Below are 26,702 nucleotides of genomic sequence, written 5' to 3' on the forward strand. Positions count from 1 at the left end.
GTCAATTTTTTTACATTAAGACACACATTCGTTACACTTAGGCATGTCTTTAACTCTTTTTAGAGATGTGATGGTTCTTTTTTATCCCTTTTTAATGCATTTTATTGTTTTGAGGAAACTTTATTATTGTCCTATAGAATTCTTGCATTTTAGATGTGGCTGATTTCTTTCTTGTTTTTCCTTTTCATATCTTCCTCTATCCCTCATACCATCGGCAGGTAGATGACAAAGGTTGATGTGATTCTGGGTATTTTTACTATTTGTTGACAAGAGTGATATTTTATAGTTGCTCTGTGTACATTTTATTACATCATATTAGGATGTACATGGTGTCTGGGTGGCCCATTGCTTCATATTTAGTAATGCTGGGATTGTGAATTGGGTTCATTTTACAATCTCCCTCATAAACTTTTTAGCTGCAGTTTTTTACTTTCAGTAACAGTTACCTAGACCCATTAATTGCCAGAAGTTCAAAATGCTGATTTTACAATTCTATCATTACTTCTACATATAGAAGATAGAAACCTATAAAGAGGGAAAACATTCTCATCAATAAGTTTATTCAGGAGAGGAAAATAGTTGATTTTTTTTCATATCAATTTCCAGAATGAGCGTATAATTTAGCAGTTGTGAAAATAATATGCTTAAGCATTCTTATGCACTCATAGACTTTGTTTTTCTTTTCTTTTCTTTTTTCTTTTTTTTTTTTTAGACAGAGTCTCTCTCTCGCCCAGGCTGGAGTGCATGGACTGCAGTGATGCAATGTGGGCTCACTGCAGCCTCCACCTCCCACATTCAAGTGTCCTCATGCCTCAGCCTCCCAAGTGGCTGGGATTACACATGTGCGCCACCACACCCAGCTAATTTTTGTATTTTTAGTACAGATGGGGTTTCACCATGTTGGCTAGGCTGGTCTTGAACTCCTGACCTCAGGTGATCTGCCTGCCTTGGTCTCCCAAAGTGCTGGGATTACAGGCGTGAGCTACCACTCCCAGCCTCATAGATGTTTTAATAACATCACCCTAAATATTTAAGTGCACAGTGCATTATTGTAAACTGTAGTCACTATGGTGTATCTAAGAAATCATTACCAAGTCTGATATCAGCAATCTCTACCCCTATGTTTTCTTCTAATAGTTTTACAGTTTGAGGCTTTGTATTTAAGTCTTTAATTCATGTCAGGTTGAGTTTTTTATTGGATGTTTGATAAGGGTCCAATTTCATTCTTTTGCATGTGAATATCCAGTTTCCCCAGCATCATTTGTTGAAGAGACTACACTTTCCCTAGTGTGTATAATGATTATCTTTGCCAAGATCAAATAACTGCATATATGTGGGTTTATTTCTGGGCTCTCTGTACTGCTCCATTGGTCGATAAGTCTGTCTTTATGACAATAGCATAGTGTTTTAATTAACTGACATGTATCCATCAATTGCAGTTATTTCTCTTTTTGATGTCAAGTTGTCCTATCATGGGATAGTAGAAACCTTTTTAATTTGGTCTAAGTATTTTTTGACAAGATTTTAGTAGTATCTTCTATAAATTATTTGATGCTTATATGAGAAGATTTTTCAGACTTATCTTTTATCTTTCCTGTACTTGATTAGGAAAAAGTATTTTTTTTTGTTTCTTTAAAGAACCACTGATATTTGGAGAAGACTCCCTGGACACTAGTGATGTTCACTGTTGCTACGTTGTGATTGCTTATATACTGTTCCAGTGAAGAGAGCCAAACAACTCTCTGTTTTTTAAAAACAGATACAAAATAATGAGTTCACACTAAAAATTTCAATTCCAATAAAAATTATAGAGCACTGATTTAAGCTTTTTGGTTTTTTAAATGGACAAACTTTTTTTAAAGCTTCTATTTACATCAAGTTTGCTAACTTGCCTTTGATCAAAACAAGTCACATATATCACTGAGTCCATAGTAGAGGAATAAATTGGCTGTTGGGGGGACACCTAAGTTAGGGGGACTGAGAATGGGGCCGTCAATTTAACTGTGTATGTATGTGCAACGTCACTGTGGTATATTTAACATTATAAATTATGAATATAATTACCAATATAATATGTAAGATGATTTATTAATAACATATGTTGATGGCAAAAGTGGATACTTATGGAAGCTAGGTCTCTTTGAACGTACTATCACAACTTCACTGTGTAAGTATAATATATCTTATTCAGAATTATTTCCTTTGTATTTAGACAAGAGATGATGGCATACGTGATTATGTGCCAGGAAATAAACTTGAAATTCAGGGATCTCACTGAAGGGTTCTGTGTTCTTCCAACTCTAGACGTAATTGTTAATCAGAAATTGCAGCAACCATAGCCTAAAATGGCTACGGAAACAAGATCTCACCAGTAAGGAGGAAGGTGTGGGTCTACCTAGCAGCAAAGAAACAGTCCAACTCCAGTGCTGGCTGAGAGTGAGGAATATGTAAAATGGTGAGATGATCCCTCACTGCTCATAGAATCACATGCTTGATAAATTACCCTTGCATTAACCCTCACTCTTACAGGAAGAAAAACCCAGATACTGTTTTTCCAGTACTCACTGTTGTCTGTCTGTTTGAATTCCCTTCCAAAAGATCTGAAACCTCTCGCTTCTTGCTCTTGCCATGATTAATTTGTGTACTTTCTGTACTCAGAATTGTTCCTTATGAGTCTTCATCTTTTCATTGCGTGTGTGTGTGTGTGTGTGTGTGTGTGTGTGTGTGTGTGTTAGTATATTTTTGTCTGTATGACAAATTTAGAGTGAATTCCCTTCCAAAAGATCTGAAACCTCTCGCTTCTTGCTCTTGCCATGATTAATTTGTGTACTTTCTGTACTCAGAATTGTTCCTTATGAGTCTTCATCTTTTCATTGCGTGTGTGTGTGTGTGTGTGTGTGTGTGTGTGTGTGTGTGTGTGTGTGTTTTAGACAGTCTTGCTCTGTCGCCGAGGCTGGAGTGCAGTGGTGTGATCTTGGCTCACTGCATCCTCTGCCTCCCTGGTTCAAGCAATTCTCCAGCCTCAACCTCCCATTCATTGTGTCTTTTTAAGATCCAGAGACCCTTGGCTCTCATAGTTCCTTCTGAACTCCCTTCATCTCGTCGCACTAGCCTACCACCTGTTTTGGCTGGTATTCTCAGATCTGCTCCTTGGGTCCTCCACTGGAGGTGGTATATGTATGGAAGGACTTTCTAACCCTACCTTGACTGGAATCTAGGACCCTCCTTTGGCCTCACAGTTGTTCTACCAGTTCTGGTATTTCCCACATGGTCCTGATCCAAGGCAAAGTAGCCAAAAGTTCCGGGGGATGGGTCTTAGTCCTACTCGGCAGTCACCTGCCTGTGGGAGTCAGAAGCACCTTACGAAGACAGAAAACAGTGTCCCACTCATGAAAACTCTAGGCTGTCTTAGAAAACTATAATGTGTGGTGTATTTCAGATGAATACATTTAACATTTGAGATGTTCCTTACTAGCACCATCCAAACGCAGGTGTTGGAAGCAGGGATATTCATGGAGAAAGTGATTAATACAGTGGTGTATATGGAGATAGAGAATAGAGTGATAGTTACCATAGGCTTGGAAGGAGAATGGGAGACAGCAGGGAGGATAAACAAGGGGTTGGTTAATGGGTACAAAAATACAGTTAGATAGAAGGAATAATGTATAGTATTTGATAGCACAATAGGGCAATCATAGGAAACAGCAACTTATTGTATACTTCAAAGTAATGAGAAGAGTGAAATTGAAATATTACTAACATAAACTATAAATGTTTAAGGTGAGAGATATCTCAATTACCCTGATGTGATCATTACACATTGTATGCTTGAATCAAAATAACACATGTATCCCATAAATATGTACAACTATTTTCTATCCGTAAAAATTAAAAATTTTATAAATCCTAGTGGGATCATATTTAGGCAGCTTAGCACCCTTCCATGCTCTCTCAGGAACTTAATTACTCACAACAAGAATTGTGTTTACTCTCAGTCAATGAGAGTAGCTTTAAGAGATTTGAAAGATAGGAGAGACCAAAGCTACATCATTGCTGTGGTGAAAACAGATGATATTCATGGCTTTTCACGGATGTAAGGTTTTGCAGCATCCTCTGAACATTTGCTTATGAATCACTAGCCTTGGAAAGAGAGAAGTCCACCTATTGAAAATTATGCTTTCTGACTGGGCGCAGTGGCTCACACCTGTAATTCCAACACTTTGGGAGGCTAAGGCTGGCAGATCACCTGAAGTCAGGAGTTTGAGAGCAGTCTAGCCAACACAGAGAAGCCCCGTCTCTACTAAAAATACAAAAAATTAGCCAGACATGGTGGTGCATGCCTGTAATCTCAGCTACTCGGGAGGCTGAGGGAGGAGAATCGCTTGAGCCCGGGAGCGGAGGTTGCAGTGAGCCAATATCATGCCACTAAACTCCAGCCTGGGTGACAGAAAGAGACTCCATCTTAAAAGGAAAAAAAAAACAATTATGCTTTCCCCTGGTTCCTGCAATTTCTTGATTTGAAGCCTAGCAAAGAATGCGTGATATAATAGGGGTCTTCTCTCGTCTTTGCTTCTCCTACACTTCCAATGACTATGAAGTATTATTTTCTGCTTGCAATATGTCGAATTCATTTAGTTTTTCTGGTTAAACTGTTGTTTATTGCAGATATATATATACACATATATACACATATATATATATATATATACACACACACACACATACACACACACACCATATTTTTCAATGTAGGTATGTTTATAAGTAATGTGTAAATAAGCAAATGCTTTTTTATTCAGTGTTAGTTATATGTTTGTTTTACCTAATGATTTTTTAATCAAAGTAGACATAAAAATAAATTTGTTATTTTTTGTTTTCTCCTTATTCTTAGTCATAGGAGGTTTCTCAGAGCACGTTATTTTACCATGCTGCTGAACCATATGTCTCTCAAACTACTCTGCCCATCTAACAAATTATATAAAGAGATTAATGATATTCTGTCATGTTGTAGGTTACTTACTAAAATAATGTAAATTCTTCATTCTTCCTTGTATCTAGGCACCTTGCCGTATGATTTAACAGCTTCTCCTAACAAGGACTGCAGCCTGTTTTCACTGCTTAAATCCCTGCTGGTCTTGAGATTTGTTTTGGCCAATAAAATACATTGGAAGTGGCAGCTTCTAGAATAGACCTCGGGAGATCTTAAGCTTTTCTCCTCACTATTTTGGAATCCTTCCACAGCCTCCATGAGAACAACTCTTGCTAAACCTCCTAGAGAATAACAGACCACATGAGAGGAAACAGACACCTAAGCCTCCAGCCAGGAAAACCTCAAACATATGAGGGATTCCCCTAGCTTAGAGCACTGGCTACTTAATCTGTGGCTAACAGGAGAGATATAAGTGGAGTCGTCCATGAACAGAAAACTTCCCAGCTGACGAGTAGACTCATGACAAGCAGTAGAGTTGACATAAGTTTATTGTTTGTGCTGATATTCAGCAAGTCATGATAATCTTCTTTGAGCTTGACCTTCTTCATCTCTTCCCTGCTACATCAATCCCTTCCACCTTTTTTTTCCCTTGAGAGATTATCCTCATTTTTACATGATTAATTATTTACTACTACAAGGCAAAAGATATCACGTGGCTTCATGAGACTATCAACAGAAAGCCAATACTTAAAATTGGATGTTACCAAATTCACTGGACTTTTCCTTCCAATAAATTTTCCTTTAAAACTATCCTTCCATTAAAACTATCCTTCCATTAAAACTATCCTTCCAATAGTTTTAATGTTCCTTTTTCTGACTACTTTTAAAACACCAAATATTTTCTTCATGGTTTCAAATTTATCTTCTGAAACTATTACCAGAAAATGGAAATGATGAGATTTCATTTTATTTACAAAATTGTATTTTCATGAAATCTACTGAAGCAATTCTTTAAACGCAAATTGTACAGAAACATGTGAGCAATTGGATGAAAAACCACACATTAAAAGTAATTTGTTTTATTTTGTTAGGCAGTCTTAAGTTTACAATCCAATGTTTTCATCAGAAACATCAGAGGGTTTGGTATAGAGTATTTGTTTTCCACGTATTCATGGCCCTAGTATAGGGTGAAGGACGATGGGGTACAAACTCCTCCTCACTTTCCACTTCTAGTGAATTTATCTTTCCCTCTGAGCTTACCCTGGGAAAGATGTGAATAGTACCATTTGGACAGAATAAAATAATTTGGGCACTGGGGCTCTGGAACGAGATAAATGTGTGAACATCTTAATAGTCATGTTTTCGCACATGTTTTTAATTTTAAAAGTATGGAAATCATATAAAACCTTAACAAAAGTTTATAAACTTTTTCAATTAATTAATTTTTCATTCATTTATCAAAAAAAAAACAAAAAAACTAAAATCTTTACTGTGGCTGGGGGCTGTCCTCAGTACTGAACCATGTGAATTCTGTCAATGGTATTGTGCCCTGACTACTGTTTAATTTCTCTCTTATAAGATAGCCTAGGATATGTGTAGAATGCCATTTGAGAAAATTGCTTTATCCCAGAAGGAAAGATAGATTAAAATAATTTATAAGCTGAGAAAAAGGGGCATGATTTCTAATACTTTAGGGCAAATCACAAATGTCCTTAATACCATAACCTTGTTTAAGAAATTCATATAAATTTGCAACTTTGAAAGAGTTGCTTGGACACACATATTGTTTTTAAAGAATAATGTCTGCAACATGAGACATATTGATATTTCAAAGTTGCTGTACCTCTATCAATCATTTGAGCAAAAGCTTATAATTTCAAACAAAGGTCACAATAACATATAATGTTAAATCAAAAGGAATCCTAAAGGGAATGATGTAGAAATAATATAACTGATATTTTTTCTTTAAGTAGAGTCTGAGGGAAAGCTGTATTCAATATAAAAGTAAGTTTGTATGTATATCTTCAAAAGAGAAATTGGAAACGTAAAACTCAAAACCACAGTTCCCAGAAAGCAGTGATCTCATTTTGTATGGTTGATGTGCTGATATGGTAAAGGGTGATACTTTCCAGAGATTCTCAAAGACAAAAAGAATGTTCAGACCCACTTTGTGTGTGATGATTAGATATGGGATGTGGCTTAAATATATATGCTAGGAAATAGAAGAGGATCATTTAGAATAATGTGAAATGAAAATTCCAAATACAGTCACAGTCCTAAATATTCAAATGTGGTGTACAAGAAAGCAGCCAAAGACCAAGGTACATAGAATACAGTGATTGGAAATAGGGATGCTGTTGTGGGTGTCTATTCATTAGGTAAAAACTTAGCATATATATAATAATATTTTATGATCAGATAGGCAAGGCTGCAGTAATTGCAGGTTCATCAAAAGCAAGTTTCATTTAGAAATAACTAATTTTAAGCCTTTGAATTTTTAGTTTCTCAGCATGTAAGCAATATTTTTGTCACAATAATACTCTCTCACACACACATGTGCATGTAACAGATCTAACAAAGTAGTGTTTAAAAAGCAGTGTTGTAAATGCAGAAGATTTTATTGAAAACTAACACAAAAATTTTTCTCACATGAAGGATGTTAAACTAAAATGTATGTGGAGCAATAATTGTAATACAGTATGAAGAGAAAACGTTTCTTTTATAAAGTAAGTTATTCCAGATTATTATGTTCAATTTAGATGATGGATGTAGAATTAAAACTATTATCTCTTCCCAAAGTAGCCTAAGATGAGATAATCAGTATTCTAAAAAGAGAAGACACAGAATATGGAGTCGGGTAACACAAGGAAAGGAGTCCTGGGGTTTCTCTAGAAGTTTCTTAGTAGAATCCATAGCTTGGCCGGCCATGGTGGCTCACAGCAGCACTTTGGGAAGCCGAGGCAGGCAGATCACGAGGTCAGAAGTTCAAGACCAGCCTGGCTAACATGGTGAAACCCCGTCTCTACTAAAAATACAAGAAGCAGATAACTTTTTAAAAATTTTACATGCTCATAGGCGCAAGGGATTTGCCTTGTCTCAGATGAGACTTTGGAGTTAAGACTTAGAGGGTCTGTTGGGAAGACATAATTATATTTTGCAATGTGAGAAGGATATGAGATTTGGGGGAGGCCAGGGATGGAATGATGTGGTTCGGCTATGTGTTCCCACCCAAATCTCATATTGAATTATAATACCCATTGCTGGAGGTGGGGCCTGATAGGAGGTGTCTGGATCACGGAGGCAGATTCCTTATGGTTTGCTGCTGTCTTTGTGATAGTATGATAGTGAGTGCTCATGAAAGCTGGTCATTTGAAAGTATCTGGCACTTCTCTGTTCTGCATTTGCTCCTGCTTTTGACACATGATGTGCCTGCTGCCCCTTCACCTTTTGCCAAGATTGGAAGCTTCCTGAGGCACCCCCCATCGAAACAGATGCCACTGTGCTTCCTGTACAGCCTGCAGAACCATGAGATGATGAAACCCCTTTTCTTACAAGTTATGCAGTCTTAGATATTCCTTTGTAGCAATGCAAAAATGGCCTAACACAGTTCCCAATGTCTACAGTTTTCCTGGTGATCTGGTGTGTGGGGAAAGCTGGTCACTTGCATGCAGTCTTTTGATTCCCACTTAACCCTGTAAAAATGGGTCTGAGCCGATATCGCACCACTGCACTCCAGCCTGGGAAACAGAGAGAGACTCCAACTAAAAAAAAAAAAAAAAAAAAAAAACCTATGTAAATTTGTCCAGGTTTATAATCTTGTGTGGGGATGTATTCCCTGTTTCAAGCTCAGTGTGTGCCTAAGATAGTAAATCAATAGCTCTCAGGCAAGACATGCTCTAGCTTTCAGTATCCCAGGCTCCATGGGTGATGAGGAGGGGTCCTTTTACCATGGCTCCAGAGGAGTGTGCATAGTCTCATTGTCTTGTGTGGCAACCTGGGGACCCGCTAGCTATGAGGGATGGGCACATGCTGTTGGAGCTGATCTCACCTTGTCTCTTCTGATGTGAGTAAAAGTGTTGCTCCATCCTGTGCTTGATGCTGTTGTGGTTCCCTTGGCAACTCTGATACCAAGGTGCGGTGGGTAGAAGTGTTTGGACTTTTATTGCTAGTACTGGCATTGTGATGAGCTTTGCTGTCCTCGAGGTAGTGGGAGCTCTCCCCTGGTATTGGGAAACAGGCACAGTGTTGTACATACCATGGAGTGAGGTATTTGCATAAAGCAGTTGAAAATGGACACAAGGAACACATAATTACAGAGTTTCGAATTCTGTCCAGAAGGCAACTGGATGAAGCAGGTGCCTAATGCAGAGAGTGAACACTTCTCTCTTTTTTCCTTTTTTTTCCAGACACAGTCTCACTCTGTTGCCCAGGTTGGAGTGCAGTGGCACGGTGTTGGCTCACTGCAACCTCCGCCTCTCAGATTCAAGCAATTCTCCTGTCTTAGCCTCCTAGAGTACGTGGGATTACAGGTGTGGACCACCACGCCCTGCTAAGTTTTGTATTTTTAATAGAGATGGGGTTGCACCGTGTTGGCCAGGCTGGTCTCCAACTCCTGACCTCAGGTGATCTGCCTGACTCAGCCTCCCAAAGTGCTGGGATTACAGGCATCAGCCACTACTCTCAGCCCGTAGAACATCTCTCTAATGAAAGAGCTTAGATTCTGTCTAAGAACAAACTATGAATCAGATTAGGCTTTACGATGAACAGCATTTGAAGTACTTCTCACTGACAGGCTGGATAGCAGATGTAAGAAGCAAAAGAGGTGAATTTGAAAAAGCGAATAGAAGGGGACACAGTGATGCGTCTAGTTGACTGAAACATAGCTACACAATGATATTCACATGGAATTGCTTGAAGGATAGCATAGCTAAATATGGCTGAAGTAATACATATATACATCATGTATTAAGCAGTTATTGTATTCCATTTGGAAGAAATGGTTTTGATCTGCTTAACAGAATGGTCAAACAGGGATGCATATAATTTGTGCATATAATTCACAGTCATAATACAGATGAGTGAGACACTGGGAATGTCCATATTTCCTCTTATGCAAAAGCTATGGTCTATCCTGAGTACTCCACACAGAGCATACAGACTGCCAATATTCTCTGAGCAAAATAACGTTACTTGTATCTCAAGACTCATGATAGTTCATTCCTACTTCCACATTGTGCTATAAAAAATAAGAAATTCTAGCAAGACATGAAATTTTCAACATGATTCATTGTCATTAATTTATTTATTCAAAATATTTACTAGGCGGCAACTATTCTAGCTGCAGAGCTATGACCCTTTGTCAATGAGAGTGTGTGGAATAATGTGTTTTTTATTATTCATCATTTGATAATGTGTCAGTTAGGCAAGAAACTTTGAGAAAAATCCACTGTATCAGATAAAACACTGGAGGAGGATATTTTTAATCAGTTGTTGATGTGGTAAAATAGGGCTTCTTAAAATGTGGGAAAAAATACATTTCCCACATCATGCCATTAAAAGTTTTAAAAATAATGAATACTTTTCTTGGAACTATCTGAAGTGCTTGCATCACGTGTGTTGATATTTAAGAATATTGTGTGACTCATACATAGGATGTTGAGAAACATTGCTCGTCACTGATGTTTTATGAATTGGAGATTCCTATTCCTTATTATGTTGGCTTGGAGAAGAAAGCTAGAATAATTAAGGCCAGGTGCTGTGGCTCATGCCTATAATCCCAGCACTTTGGGAGGCCAAGGTAGGAGGATTACCTGAGATCAGGAGATCAAGACTAGCCTGGCCAACATGGTGAAACCCAGTCTCTACTAAAAATACAAAAAATTAGCCGGCTACTTGGGAGGCTGAGGCAGGAGGATTGCTTGAACCTAGGAGGTGAAGATTGCAGTGAGCCGACATCTCACCAGTGCACTCCAGCCTGGACAACAAGAGCGAAACTCTGTCTCGGGAAAAAAAAAAAAAAAAAAACTAGAATAATTCAGAAAAGCAATTTTGTTTTCTTTAAATTAGAAATTGGATGAACAAGGTTAATATATCCCAATGTAAGTGAAAGGCAGACCTGAGATATGTGTTGTCCTCTTTTGCTATAGAACTGAGAGGAGCAGCAAGAAGCGTGGAAAGCAGAATGGACAATTTCTATCCACCTGAAGGCACAGATCTGAATGATATAACCTAGCTGTGAGATTTTAGAAAGATAGCCCTAGCATATGTTAACAGGAAATGGGACTATTATTGTGTGAAATGACATTTAGCTTGCTTATGTATAGTAATAATGCTGCCTGTAGGTACATTTGAAAGTAGCTTTTATACCCACGTTATTATAATGGACTGATGGTTATATTCTTATCTCTTTTGAAACAGTGTCATCTCAGAATTGCATGAAAGGCAGTGCCCAAAAGCAGTTTCTCAAAGTTCTATACAAATTAATGTGAATAAAGTAGAACCATCCTGAACATGAGAAAACAATCCATTAAAATAGAATTTAAACATTTTTCATATGAAAGATACTGATTGAAAATATAAAAGAAATTTATCTGTAGCACAATATTAAAGATAAAACTTATCTATAATTTTTGACACATTTTTGGCTTTTTTCATGAATTCAGAAGCATGACAGGTTTGAACTTTGTGTTCTTCAGGTTCACCGGGATGAGCTGTCGGAGTTTGTATAGCAAATATAATTACTCACGTGAAAAATTATAGAAACAGAATCAGGAAATCAAGGTGGAGGAGTGCAGTAGACTGAACTACTCTGGGTGTTCCTCAGTGGAATCCATGGTGTCATTACCTGGCAGAGTAAGATGGGTGGCAGCCATGTCTGCACCTGCCTTACTCAGCCACAGACACAGTGCTTCCCATAGCCACAGCCACAGCCGCAGCCCAGGTCACCAGAAAGATGGCTGTAATAGGACATGATGTTCAGAAGTGGATGTTTCAGCTGTGGATCAGGGAATTATTTTTCTCAATTTGAATGTCACCATCTGCAAATGAAATTTTATACACCCTCAATAGTGTATGAGGCAGTTTGGTTTCATATTTCAGAGAAAGCTGCGTAATAAAACTTGACAAAATTTCTTTCAATAAGTGCAGATATATTTATAAAAAATGTAACTATTTTGTCTGAACTCAATAATAGTATTACATGCCCTTAATTAGAAGATGCTTCCTGTGTCTTGGTGATCTTCTCACTCTTTTTTTTTGTCATTAAAGTCTAAACTCACGTTCCTTAAAATGTTAACAATATGCAAGCCCTTTGATCCAATTTTTTTAATTTACTTGTAATGATTTCTACTGGCTAGTCAAATATGCAGTCAGAAACTGGAAGTATATTTATTTGAGTGAGGAAGTGATACAAGTGGAAAGTTATCTGAAGTAAAATATCTTGTAAATCACACAATTTATTTCCTTCAGGTAAACAACTTTTCATCCCAAATAATATTTTCTATTGATTATTAACAGTGAACTGACCACATTTGCAATAAAATGCTAATATAAAGTCACATATGTATTTTTTTTTTCTGGAGAGTTTTATTTATTTGTTAGCATGACTTTGTTTCTGTGTGAGATCGCTGTAAACATTTCTTTAGGAATCAAAGTAATGGTGTGAGATCTCCCACATCTCACCTCTCGGGTCCCCATATTTTCACATTTGTTTTGATGTTGTCTTTGAACTTCTCCAGGAAAGTGTTTTTGAGACAGTGGAAAATAAATATGTGAAATCGGGTAGTGGATCCACATAGCAGCCACCTGGGGGAATAAAGAATATTTGTTGTAAACAAATAAGGGCACACATCTAAGGACTAAGATGAGTACTAAGTACACACATCTAAGTAAACACACATCTAAGTACTAAGCTTGCCCTAGAGGACTTCCTGCTCCAACTTGTAGCTTAAACATTTAAATTTAATAGTTTGGTGCTTTTTCTGACAAACTTAAAACCAATAGATGTTGTTATTTAAAAAAAATAAAACATGGAGTGCATCTCTTATTGCCTAAAGAAGATCACGCACTAAAACACAGTAACAAGCAAGTGGACATGCATAAATATATATGCATATTTTAAAAGATGCTTATATATTAAAAAGAATTTTATTACGATGTTTTGATATAACTGACCTGAGATGCTCATTATAGTACTATGCTGGTTACCAATATTCTTTGCCAAACTTGATGGACTCTAACGGTATTACTCAAACTTTATTACTCTAACGGTAATAAAGATGAATAGTTGCTTTGTTATCACTATTCTCCCCTTCTTTGAATATAATAGTTTTTTTTTTTATGCTGGGAATGATCAACTTAGGAAAAAAATCCTCTAAATTTCCCAAGCTTCTTTGAAATCCACTCTAGTCATGTGATGAAGTTCTGAACAATGCATAAAATTTGAGGTATTATATCATGGCTTTATGGATCCTTCCTTAAGATTCAAGTTGCATGGAGTCTACCATCTTCTTTGTGTACTTCTTGGTCTTCTTCCTTAGGACATAAATGCCACCATCTTTGACTATGAAGATGAAGGTCACGTCTTATGTATGATGAAGCAATGATTTAGAATGAGTCTGGGTCACTGAGGACTAGAAACCAGCTAGAGATGACTTAGATCCAGACTCTAATTATGTGAGAGAGAAACACATTCTTAAAATGTATACTATATCTATCACTTGCAATAAATTCTACTCCTAACCAATACAACAATATAGAAAAAGGAATGGGAAAATTCTACTAGGAACCAAACTTTAGACAGTGTTTCCCCTTAAAAATTAAATATATCCCTGGGAACGATGGCAGCAAATATAAGAAAAGAAAGCCATGGGCTATATTATTGTCTTTGAAAAGAACCTCATTTATTCCATACACATTAATTGCCTCTAGAAAGTGAATTTTAAGTGGGATTAGTCACTTGAGTTCTTATATTTGAGGTATTGATGACTTCATCACCTTTCTTTTAAAATCCTTGTTAGAATATGTATCTATTATTTGAACCATACTTTTTAAAACCAATGCACAGAGAGTCAGAGCATAGTATTATTTCCTAATTAAGTAACTCCCATATTTGAGGATTTAAACCAAAATATTTCAGGCATGCTACTGCCTCAAGTAACCTACCTCCAAGAAATAGTGGTGGATAGGATTAGTTTCTTTGGAGTAATGATTTTCAAACTCTTCGATCATAAAATAAATTTACTGAGGATCGTGAAAAGCCTTTGTTTATGTGTTATGTTTACTGATATTCACCTTCTTTTAAAATTAAAATTGATGATTTTAAAATATGAGTTAATTCATTTCAAAATAAGTAATAATTTTGTATTTTTAGAAACATATTTTTTAAACCAGAAACTTCTTAGGAGTGGTGGAATGTTTTCCATGTTTTGTCAATCTCTTTAATGTCTGGCTTAATGGAAGACAGCTTCTTATATCTGATTTTGCATTTAGTCTGTTGTGATAACATGCATATAGCTGGAAAATTTCACTATTCATTCATGAATGTATGGCAGTAAAAATGAAAAATGTATTATGAAAATAATTTTGCCCTTATTGAGACCTCAAAAGGGTCTTTGGTTCCCACATGTGTCCCTAGACCACACCTTGAGAAACTTTGGTCGAGAGCAGTGATCTTCAAACTGTGAGATGAGAAAACTATACTGTAAATATTTTAAACCTGCATTTCCAATTTCAACCATTTATTTATAAATTTTATACCTGTGTTAATTACTCATAATCATTAACAATAACACATATACAATATTTATAATGGTAAATATATTATTTTTGGTATGTTTTGATATTTTAGAAAATTTTGGTTTAAGACCTGGCAAGGCATAGATTTGGAGTTCTGGTTTCAAATTCATTTTATTCTAATTACTGGAAAAGATATATTGTTTGCTGTATTCATTAAATCATGATACAAACTTTTAATCCCATTATCTAGTTGTGTAATTTGTTTTTTAAATTTCCCTAATAAATCTAGTTTCCTTAATGTCAATAGTTTATTTTTACAGATTAACTGAGAAGTTTGATTTTCATACAATGTGGTCAAAACTCACTGAAACTCTTTCATTTGGAAAAATGTAAAACCCAATTAGAATATTCTGTTACCAGGTACAAATAGTACACAAATACCAGAATTTTATAAAGTATACGACTAGATAAAATTTAGTAATGTTACAACAGAAACAATTTTGAATATTCAAGAAAAAATGCTGTCTCCCAGTATAGCAGCATGCCTTGAATAGTTTAGGAGCTGTTGGCATGAATGCAATGAAATATGAAATGAACTTCATTATCAAAATCTCCTATCATAAACGGATTTCCTATAAAGACATCCAGGTTCCTGGACATGGCACAGCACTTCCTGTATGCCATTCCACGCTGGATATAAGATCTATATCAACAACATCAGGAAGCTGAGAGGCTTCATAGTAATGAAGCTACCAGAAGGCAGACAGCTTGGAAAACTAATGGAAGCCACAACTTAAAATGCGTGTGTGTTTCTATGTGCTCTGGAGAAACAAGGACAGACAGTCAGCAGCATGCAGCCACCAGACTTAGGTGTGTAGCTTTTCAAGCTAGAAGTAGAATTTGAAGGGAAAGCAATCAACTATGTCCCTATGGAAGGTCAGTTTTAAACAGTATGAGATATATAGAGAGGGACAAAAAATAAGAAAATGAAATAAGATGTAGTGTCAACCCCTTGGGATAGTAATTATGCATAGGTTTCCATCTTACCATCATCCACATGCAAATTTGACAATGCACATAATAAATGTGAAAACACACTATATTTGCAAACAGACTAAATTTATTTAAAGGACTTAATCAAAGGGAAAATTTAATTGCATTTTAAAACATGTTCTTTATCATCCTGCACAACAGAACCAGAGAAAGATAACATCTGTAGTTCTTTGATAACAGCCTAGATTTAGGTTGCTGCTAATTTGAAGACACAGGATCAGATGAACAAGTGCAGCCTGAGAATCCAAATTTCACAAGCATACAAATCTGGTGAGCTCTAGAATTGTTCAGTAGAAACCATATGACCAGTATCTTCCATAACAAGATGGGTGGCAGCAGCCATTTCCGTAGCCTCCATAGCCACGATAGCCACAGCCATAGCCACAGCCAAGCCCACCATACCCATAGCCACCATAGTAGTTGGTATAGTCAATCATGGTGTCAGAAATGGATGGTTCAGGTGTAGAAGAGGATGTTCTTGAATTTGAACATGTCCATCTTCACAGATCTTTTATACTTCCTCAGTAGTAGGTGTGGCAAATCACAGGCAATGATGCTCTTATTATGAATTATTTTGGGTTGACCACTAACACCGCCGAGGCAACACTCTCATAAATCTCTTACTTCATTAGGCATAGTGAAGCCTTCATAGTTAGGATTCCTCTATTGTTGTGTCAAGATTTTCACTATCAAAGAATGTGATTTGAATGATACATTTTTTTAAACCTGGTTTTAAAATCCTTTTATCCTGAGAGCACATACTAAAATTTCATGATGAGATTCTATGAAATAGTAGAAACTATGCAAATCTCATCTGATTCAAATTGGTTTTGGTTTGTTAATTCCCTCATATTCATCTACCAGTTGCAGTTGAAGAAGTCTGTCTGCATGGCTTTGGGGGGATAGATGTGCCTAAGGGGCAAGTCTTTCTAGTATGAGATCTGTAATATTGCCCAATATTTCTTCGGAGATAGAACAGTTTATCTCACTTTAAATACACAATTCGGGTAACATTTTTACAAGATACAACTTTACACATGTACAAATACACTTTATTTTACTGTTATACCAAATTCTGTCTTGATTCATTATTTCCACTAAATGGCAAAACATTTATTCTTGTCCCTTCCAGGTAAACTCAACAAAATTCAATCACTTTCTGGTTGTCAGTATTAAAATACAACTGCAATAAAGACATTACCACTCCTCATTCTCTGCCTGAGATGCGCATCGATGTGCAGAGGTATGCTATTTGTTTTCAGGAGTACCACACCTGTTCTGCACTGACACCTGTGGATGGCATAACACATATTGCCATTTTCCATTGCCATAAAAATAAAACTCTGTTCAATACATTACCTGGCATGAAGTGTTACATCCTTGGGGCTCTACAGCCAGAAAAGTCTTTGGTTGTAGTAAGGAAATCAGTGAGTCTCCACTCAGATCCACCTGGGTGAGAACCAATCATTGTATCTCCACCTGCTTGTGCTATGTTTCTTGGGGAACTCGGTAGGACTTGCCCCTTCTCAGTAAAACCAGGATGTGACTTTCTCTATTTTTAGATGTACATCCTCAAGGCAGAGCTTCTCTTCCCTTCAGCTTGAAGGACATAATGCCCTTAAATGAGAACTTAAGCATGCCTGAGTTCTCTTATTCAGTTGATCAACTCTCTACTGAAGCTTCTATCCAGAAAAACAGGGATGGGATGAAATAAGTAAAGACAGCAAAATTTATTCTAGTATTCTGGTTCCTACTATGAAGCAAACACTATTCTAAGTGTCTGATACATATCAAAAGATTTGATTCTCAAAATTTCCTTGTGGGGTTGGTATCATTATTACAATCCCATTTGCAGATGGGGCAGCTGGAGCATGTAGTTAACAGTGGTCAGACAGCTATGGATAGTAGAGGCAAAATTTGAGCTTGGAAAGCTTATTGCAGATATCTGACTCTTATTTACTATATTCAACTCACTCTTATAAAGTCATCTTACTAAGAATGTAAGTCTGGAGGGCTACTTGACCTAATCATTCAATTTAGCTCAGATTTTCACTGCTTTGAAAAAAAGATTAGGCTATAGTAACATGTTCCTCATAGTCTCATATTTTGCCAAAGACTTCTTGTTCGATGGTGGAAATATACTAGTTTGCATGAAAAGATACTTCTGCCAGTGTTATTGTCTTAAATATGAAAATACCTATACTCATGTTTGAGCCAGAACACAAATATGACAAATGTCTTCAAATTTCAGGAAAATTTTTACAAAAATACAATTTTATAAATAAAATGAAATCTCATTGATGACAAATTTGAAACTATGGGAAAGAACTCTGTTCTTTTAAAACAGAGTCACAAAAGAAAATATTGATGTGAGAAAGAAAAGTATAGTTTTCTTATGCCTAGTATTTCAGAAATTCAAACTATTGGCTTTGTGTCAACAGTCTCTGGAAGCTGAGTGATGCTTTTTGGCTTTTAATAGAAAACCATCTCTCATGTGAAAGTGAGAAGAATTCCTAAAGGAAAACAATGGGTTTGGAGCAGCAGGAAAGAGATGGAGAAACTCAAGTTCAAGGGAGATTACCATGACCTATTGAATGTCAACAAAAATAAGGCAAAATTATTGGTTGTTTAGAACAGGTCAGTTTGTTTACTAAAATGCTGTTTCTTGCCATAAAGGCTAGTTGGAAAATGGTAATTTGAATGTCTGGTGTGAGTAGAGTTTTAAAGATCAGACAGTTGATGCTCATTAAAGATGCACAAATGTTTCAGATGTGGCTAAACAATAGAAAATGTTCTAAATGCCACAAGGCCACGACTGAAAACCAAGAGTCAACAAATTACTCACGCTGGTCCTTCAAATTAGCCAATGGCGTGACTTGTGTGTGGTTCCCACCCACAGTGAGGCATATAAAAGGCCCTCTGCAGGGGAAGTGTTCATACTGAAGTCACCTACACTTCCTCCTACCCAAGGACAACTTCCACAACCAACACCATGTGTGGCAGCTACTACGGAAACTACTATGGCACCAGTGGCTATGGGTGCTGTGGCTATGGAGGCCTGGGCCGTGGCTATGGCTCCTGCTGTGGCTGTGGCTTCCGCAGACTGGGCCATGGCTATGGCTATGGCTCCCGTTCCCTCTGTGGCTGTGGCTATGGATGCGGCTCTGGCTCTGGCTACTATTATTGAGGATGCCATGGGAAACTCTCACCCTCTATCCTGTGATATTGAGATTCACTAATTCTGAAGCCCATATGTTCTGAGATTTTCCCTTGAGTGATGATATCCTGCAAGGGAAGTCTAATATGGTCTGTTGTTGAACTACCATCTAACCTACAAATATCTTGCATTTCCATCATGAAATGGGATAAGGTAAAATTCACCAGTCAGTTCTCCTTTCATCAGAATGATGGTGTCACAGCACCTGCCTTGATGACTTTTATGCTGGAACTTTTTTCTCTATTCACCTAATAAACACTTTTAATCCAGAAGGGAAACCTGGTGTTTATGTCAATCATTTAATATTTAAAATTTCTTACCAATAGTTTTTGTTTCAGTTTGCATGAAAGCTAACAATTAAGTTTTTTGGGAGAGATTTTTTGTTACAATTTCTAGAGAGATTTCTTTACCAATTCAAAGTTCAATTGTTTTAGAAAAGTAACCCTTTTAATAAACTTCAGTTTCCTCCTGTGCTTCTAGGGGAAGAATATATGTTGTGCTGGGTAACTCTCAACACTAAATTAAGTAGATATCATTTATATGTTGGGTTATGCATTGCCTGCTGTCTGTCACATAACAAAGAAAAAAATTAATTTTCCCAAGCCTTCTTGTCAATATCTCTTAAAATAAATAAATGCTTATTACTATATCCTTCACGTTGAATCTTCCATTTTAAAGAAACTATTTTTTAATGAGACATAACTGAAGGAATAGTTTTACAATCTAGTATACTCTAAGCTAGTAATAGGTTATAAAGCTATTTGGCCTGCATGGTGGGCCATAATAATTAAATAAAAACACTATTTCAGGTATAAACCGAGAAGCTTCAAAGTGTCACGAGGCTGCAATTCAGGATGTTAGATGGGGCTGTGGTTGTACCCAGGGCTTAGGTGGGGAAGGACCCATTTCCAAGGTCATGCCGTTGTTAGCAGAATTCAGTTCCTTGCGATTGTGGGATTAAAGGGCTCATTTTCTTGCTGGCCATTTGTTGCAGTGCCTTGAAGCTGTCTTTTGGAGGCTACCCTCAGCTCCAAAAGGATGCTCACAGTTCCTCGTCAAAGAGGTTTCGAAACATAATTGCTTGTTTTTTCAAAACCAGCAAGGGACTCCAGCAAGATGGGTACTACAGTGTTATGGAACATAATCACATAAGCACACATAATCATAAACATTCACCATATTCTATTGGCTAAAAGCAACAGGTCTCGCCCTCACTCACAGGGAGGGGCTTACACAAGAGTATTGACATCTGGAGGCAGGAATCACGGGGTATGTTGATTCTTCTCACTGCAAATTCAATGCATACAGTAGTTTTTCCTTAACCATAATTTCAGTTTCTGCAGTTTCAGTTTTCCAAGATCAACCACTGTGAGAAAATATTAAAATATTCTGAGAGAGAGAGAGAGATGGGAGGGGAGAGAGAAAGACCGTATTTGCATAACTTGTTTTTAACAGTAATTGTTATGTGTTCCTTTTATTATTAGATATTGTTGTTAATCTCATATTGTGACTGTTTTGTAAATTAAACTTTATCACAGGTATGTATGTATATGGAAAAAACATACTATATATAGGCTTTGTTACTATCATGGTTTCAAGCCTTCACTGGGCATTTTGGAACTTATCCTTTCGGATAAGGGGGGACTATTATACACCCTTCATAAAAGGAATTAGGAAGTTGTCCTACATTTTAAGTGCTCTTTGACAATTTATACAATATTGGGATTGTTTTGTCTTTAAATATTTGGTAGAAGTCTCCTCAGAAATCATCTGGGTTTGGGCTTTTTTTGTTGTTAATTTTTATTTTTATTTTTCATTTAAAAACTCTGTCCCTTAAAGTCATTTTTAAAAAAAACTTTGGCTGGGTGCAATGGCTCACGCCTGTAATCCCAGCACTTTGGGAGGCCGAGGCGGGCAGATCATGAGGTCAGGAGATTGAGATAATCCTGGCCAAGATGGTGAAACCCCTTCTCTCCTAAAAATACAAAAATTAGTTGGATGTGATGGTGCGTGCCTGTAATCCCAGCTTCTTGGGAGGCTGAGGCAGGAGAATCACTTCAGCCTGGGAGTCGGAGCTTGCAGTGAGCTGAGATTGCACCACTGCACTCCAGCAAATCAAAACAAAACAAAACAAACAAACAAACAAAAAAACACTTTTATTTTAGGTTCAGGGTACACATGCAGTTTTGCTACTTAGGTAAATTTGTGTCACAGGGGTTTGTTGTACAGATTATTTCATCACCCATATAATAAGTGTAGTACCCATTAGTTATTTTTCCTGCTGCTCTCTCTCCTTCTACCTTCTGGTAGTCCCATTGTGTGCCCTCTATGTGTCCATGTGTTCTCATCATTTAGCTCCCACTTGTAAGTGAGAACATGTGGTGTTTGGTTTTCTGTTCCTGAGTTAGTTTGCTGAGGATAATGGCCTCCACCTCTATTCATGTCCCTGCAAAGGGCATGATCCCCTTCGTTTTTATGGCTGTATAGTATCCCATGGTGTATGTGTACCACATTTTCTTTATCTAGTCTGTCATTGATGGGCATTCATGTTGATTCCATGTCTTTGCTATTGTGCATAATGTTGTAATGAACATATCCATGCATGTGTCTTCATAATATAATGGTTTATAGCCATTTGGGTATATACCCAGTAATGGTATTGCTGCGTCAAATAGTAGTTCTATCTTTAGGTCTTCTGGGAATCACTGAAGTCTTCCACAATGATTGAACTAATTTACACTCCCACCAACAGTATAAAAGCATTCCTTTTTCTCCACAACCTCGCCAGCATCTTTTTTTGACTTCTTAATATTAATAATAGCCATTCTGACTGGTGTGAGATGGTATCTCATTGTGGTTTTGATTTGCATTTCTCTAATGAACAGTAATGTTGAACTTTTTTCATATGATTGTTGGCTACATATATGTCTTTTTTGAGGAGGGTCTGTTATTTTTTTCATTAATTTTAAGGAAATGAGTCTGTTTATGATTTGTAAGATAAAGGTATTCATTTTGGTCATCTTCACTTCTCCAGGACATTAGCAATTTATGTACGTAGAGCTCTGCAAACCAGCCTCATATGGTTTTTCAAATGTCTTCTGTTTAAATGTTTATTTCCCCCTTACTCTTAATTTTGCATACGGTTTCTCGATTTTTTCCTTGATCAAGTTAACAGGTAGTTTATAAGTTTTGTTAATCTTTCAAATAATAGCTTTTCATGTCATTACATGTATTTTTTTCTTTTCGTACCTCATTAATATCTTCTTCTCTGTTTATTATGTTAATCTTTGTGGATTTTTCATTTACTTAATTGTCCCTTGTGAAAATATTTGAGCTAAAACACAATTCATATTATATAATTAATGAAATATAATTAATATTTCATAATATTAATTTATTTTCTTCTGTTTTTACTGATAACGTGTCAGTGCTATGAATTTTTCCTAACCACTTTAAAAAATATTTCTCATAGGCTCTGTTACAGATTAAACTAACATTAATTATTGAAAATCTGTAATTATATTTGTGTACCTTCTTTCACCCAAGAATTTTTTTTAAGTATAAGGCTTGTTACTTTCCAGGTTAAAGAATTTTTCTGTTCTTTGTTCTTGTTAGTAGTTATTAATATTGTTGTGTGACATCAGAGAGTACCTTTCCCATCATTTCTGTTTTATAAAATGAATTTTTTTCTGCCGGACATTATGTATGACCTTTTTGTGGATGTTCTATGAAAACCAGAGAAAAAAGGTATATTATTTATTATCAGGGTATAAAGGTCATTATCGTCAGGGTATAAAGGTCAATCTGTATAAATGAGAGCTACCGTTTGAATACATTGTTTAGATCTTATCTCTGCTTATTTATTTTTTCCACTTGATCTGTCTTGTTCCAAGAGTGTTGCTTATTAGTGTGATTCTACTTATGTTTCTCAGTGGCATGTATCTGGTATCTGTGTCTTCATAAAGGGGGTCTTAGGGTTATTTGGTGCATAAATATACGTAAATATAATAGATACCTTGTGATTTGCGTGTCTCTTGCTTGGTAAGTTTTCTTCTTTATCACTTGTAATGCCTTTTCCTTTTCCCTCATTTCTATCTATCTGATAGTGGAGTTGTTATTTTCTTTACTGGGACATTTTTCCCAGACACCTTTGTGCATGGCTTTAATTTTGCATTTCGAAATCATTTTGTTTCAGGTGTTTATATAAAACAAATAGGCTTAGTTCAACAGCCAAATTTAAAATGTTTACTTTAATTAATTAAATTCACATGTATTGCTATGACTGGTGTGTTTGGTCCTATTCTTTATGTTTTAATGAATACCCACAAAAATAAAAAAAAATTTAATGGTATTTTGATGGTTTATAGTTATTTTAGTGGCTGTCTGGTTACCTTTGCATATATACCAATTTTAATGTTTTTAGTTACCTCTTTTTAAATTTAACATATTATTATCTGATATAATAGCTTATATTAATGTTAATTAACTTCCTCTCTTGTCTATAAAACAACAATTAGCTTGTTCTCTTTTCCTCTTCCATTCTTCTTCTATTATCTCTTTGTCATTTAGTTGGATTATAACTACTTTTCCATCACAAAATACATTATTTATATATTATTAATCCTCCCATCTAACCCCTATATTTTGTAGCACACCAAATTCATATCATCACATACATACATGCACATATATATTCATACCAAAACACATATGTTTGTACCCCACACACTCACAGACACATATGTACTCATATATATATTCAATACTTTGCTTAACATTTCTTATTCATCCCTTGATTGGATGAGGCTCACTCTCCAGGGTGTTACTCTACATGGACTTGTGAATGCAAAAATGTCTACTGTTTTGAATGTAGGAAACTGTTGTTCTAATCCATTGACACATGGAGGGCAGCTTTGTTAGATATAAAGACCTTGGATAACGCATTCTTTTATTAGGTTCTTTAAAATGCTTTTCTTTTTGTCTTTCTTTGAATGTCACTTTTGAAAATTCCGATTAATAGCCTAATTCTTTTCCTATTGTAAATTGTGTAATTGTTTTCCTGGGGGCTTTGAATAAGTTTATCATTGAAATCTAATATTTTAATGGTATTTATATTATAATTGGTAATTCTAGATTAATATTCACTGCCCCTATTTAGGACATGTCAATAAGTAATTCAGGTCAAAGAAGAAAACAAAACAAAACAAAATTAACACCCAAAATATCATAGCTAAACCATGAAAAGTAAAGACAATGGAAAAGATCTTGAAAGCAGCAAGAAAGGCCAGGTGCGGTGGCTCACACCTGTAATCCCAGCACTTTGGGAAGTGGAGGTGGGAGGATCTCTTGAGTCCTCTAGTTTGAGACCAGCCTGTGTAAGATAGTGAGACCCCATCTCCAGTAAAATTACAAAAATTAGCCAGGCATGGTGGTGCAGGCCTCTAGCCTCAGCTACTTGGGAGGTTGGGGCAGGAGAATTTCTTGAACCTGGGAGGTGGAGGTGCAGTGAGAAGAGATCATGCCACTGCAATCCAGCCAGGGTGACAGAGCGAGAGCCTGTCTCAAAAAACAAACAAACAAAAAACAAAAAAACCCAAAGCAACAAGAGAGACAGAGAGACATAACACATTACCATTACCTATAGGGTAACACCAATTTGAATGACCACTGATTTCTCCTCTGAAACTATGCAGTGATGAAGGAAATAGCACAATATTTTTCGAGTGCTGAAATAAAAAAATTGCCATGAGATATTTCACACTGGCAAAATTATCCTTCAGAAATAAAGGGACAATTAAAACAACATCAGATGCAGAAAAACTAAAATAATTTTTTATTAGCAGGCATATACTAAAAGATTGTCTAGAAAAAGCTCTTGAAACAGAAAGAAAATGCTAAAGGAAGAAATCCTGAAACATCAAGAAGGTATAATTTAAAGAATAAGATTATGATGACATACAATAGGCTATCCTCCTCCTCGTAAGTTTTAGAAATCATATATGGTGAGTGAAAATTATAACACTATTTTATAGAAACATAACATAAAAGTAGACATTGTAAAATGACCTAATTGGAAATAAAGTTTTCACATTTCACTAAGAGTAGTAAGTGTTGATACCAGTAAACTCTTATAAGTTGCATGTGTATATTATACCACCCAGAGGAAGCATTATAAAAACTGTGCAAATGCATACAATCGATGATATTATGAGTCATTTAGGATGCTGTATGTTCAAGAAAAGCATAGAAAGGCAAGAGAAGTAAACAGTGCAACAAGACTTACAGCAAACAAATAGAAAAACAAATAAGTAACATACTTACACACAAACATAACAATACTTAACATTAAATGCTCATGTTTTAAATACACCAATCAAAAGACAGAGTTGGCAGAATGGATTTAAAAAAAAACACAGCATCACCCTATTTACATTGTGTTTACAAAAACTCATTTAATGTTCATTGACATGAGTAGGCTGAACGTAGAATAATAAAAATAGTACGCCATGCAATCATTAATAAAATAAGACAGAAGTGGCCATATTAATACCTGATACAATAGGCTTCAAACTAAAGAAAACTAAAGGAATCAAAGAAAAAACATAACACAATGTATGGATTACTCAACCAGGAAAACGCAAACAATCCATTTTTTCATGCAAAAAGTAACAGAGCCTCAAAATACATGAAGAAAAGTTGATAGAACTAAAAACAGGAATAGACAAATCCACAATTATACATGGATATTTCAAAGCTCCTGAAAAACTAATAAAACTAGTATACAGAAAATAAGCAAAGATCCAGATTATCTGAACAACATAGTCAATAGGGTCTGTATAGAATAAATCACCCAACAATGAGAATATATCGTATGTTACATATACAGATATTTATCAAATGGCTTTTTCCTCATTTTTGAAATGTAATTTTTGTGGGACATAAGTTTTTTCCCAGTTGACTTTTTTTTCCTTTTAGCAATATAAATATGTCATCCTACTGCCCTCTGACGTCCATTATTTCTGATTTGACATTAGTTGTTAATTTCATTAGGAGTTTCTTTTTTGTGACAAATAATTTTTCTCTTGGTGCTTCCAAAATTTTCTTTATGTCATTGTATTTTGACCTATTTATTATTATGTGTTTTTGGTGTAGATCTCTTTGAAATTAATTTTGTGGAAGTTCATTGAGCTCTATGTAATGTTTTATAAAATTTAGGGAGCTTATAGCCATTACGTTTTCAAATATTCCTGCTCCTTATTCTCTTATCTTTTCTTCTAGTACTGTCGTTATGGGTACATTGGCACACTTAATGGTTTCCTACACTTTTTTTGAGGCTCTGTTTATTTTTTTAACCTCTGTTATTCAGATTATATAATCTCTATTAATTTATTTTATGATCATTCATATATCCTTACTTCTGTCAGTTCACATCATCTCCTTTTAAATTCAGTCATTTTAGAGATTGTCAAAAATTGCCAATACTATTTCAAGTCATCACGGCAGGGTATACGAAAAAGTTTTAGTTAGCAATAATCATGCCTGGGATAAACCTCATTGGCTTTGATACTGTCACTGCACAAAGCTTATACATCAATTCTTGAGGCTGTCCATATAATACAATTCTCATTTCAATCCTTGTAATTTTCAATGGCATAATTTTCTTTTTAAAACTTGGGATGGCTGGGTCATATGGTACATCTAGTTCTAGGTCCTTGAGGAATCGCCATACTGTTTTCCATAATGGTTGAACTAGTTTACAATCCCACC

General features: G+C 35.9%; 1 protein-coding gene across 1 annotated transcript; it reads left to right on the forward strand.

Annotated features, from left to right (window-relative positions):
- Positions 1-18,690: 18,690 nt before the first annotated feature.
- On the forward strand, positions 18,691-19,157 carry LOC105520979 (keratin-associated protein 6-1-like). The gene has a single exon (XM_011954987.1). It carries the CDS (start codon positions 18,711-18,713, stop codon positions 18,903-18,905), a length of 195 nt encoding a protein of 64 aa, XP_011810377.1. The 5' UTR covers positions 18,691-18,710; the 3' UTR covers positions 18,906-19,157.
- The last annotated feature ends 7,545 nt before the right edge of the window (positions 19,158-26,702 follow it).

This window comes from Colobus angolensis, unplaced genomic scaffold, assembly GCF_000951035.1.
Source record: "Colobus angolensis palliatus isolate OR3802 unplaced genomic scaffold, Cang.pa_1.0 Scaffold390, whole genome shotgun sequence".
Lineage (NCBI taxonomy): Eukaryota > Metazoa > Chordata > Mammalia > Primates > Cercopithecidae > Colobus > Colobus angolensis.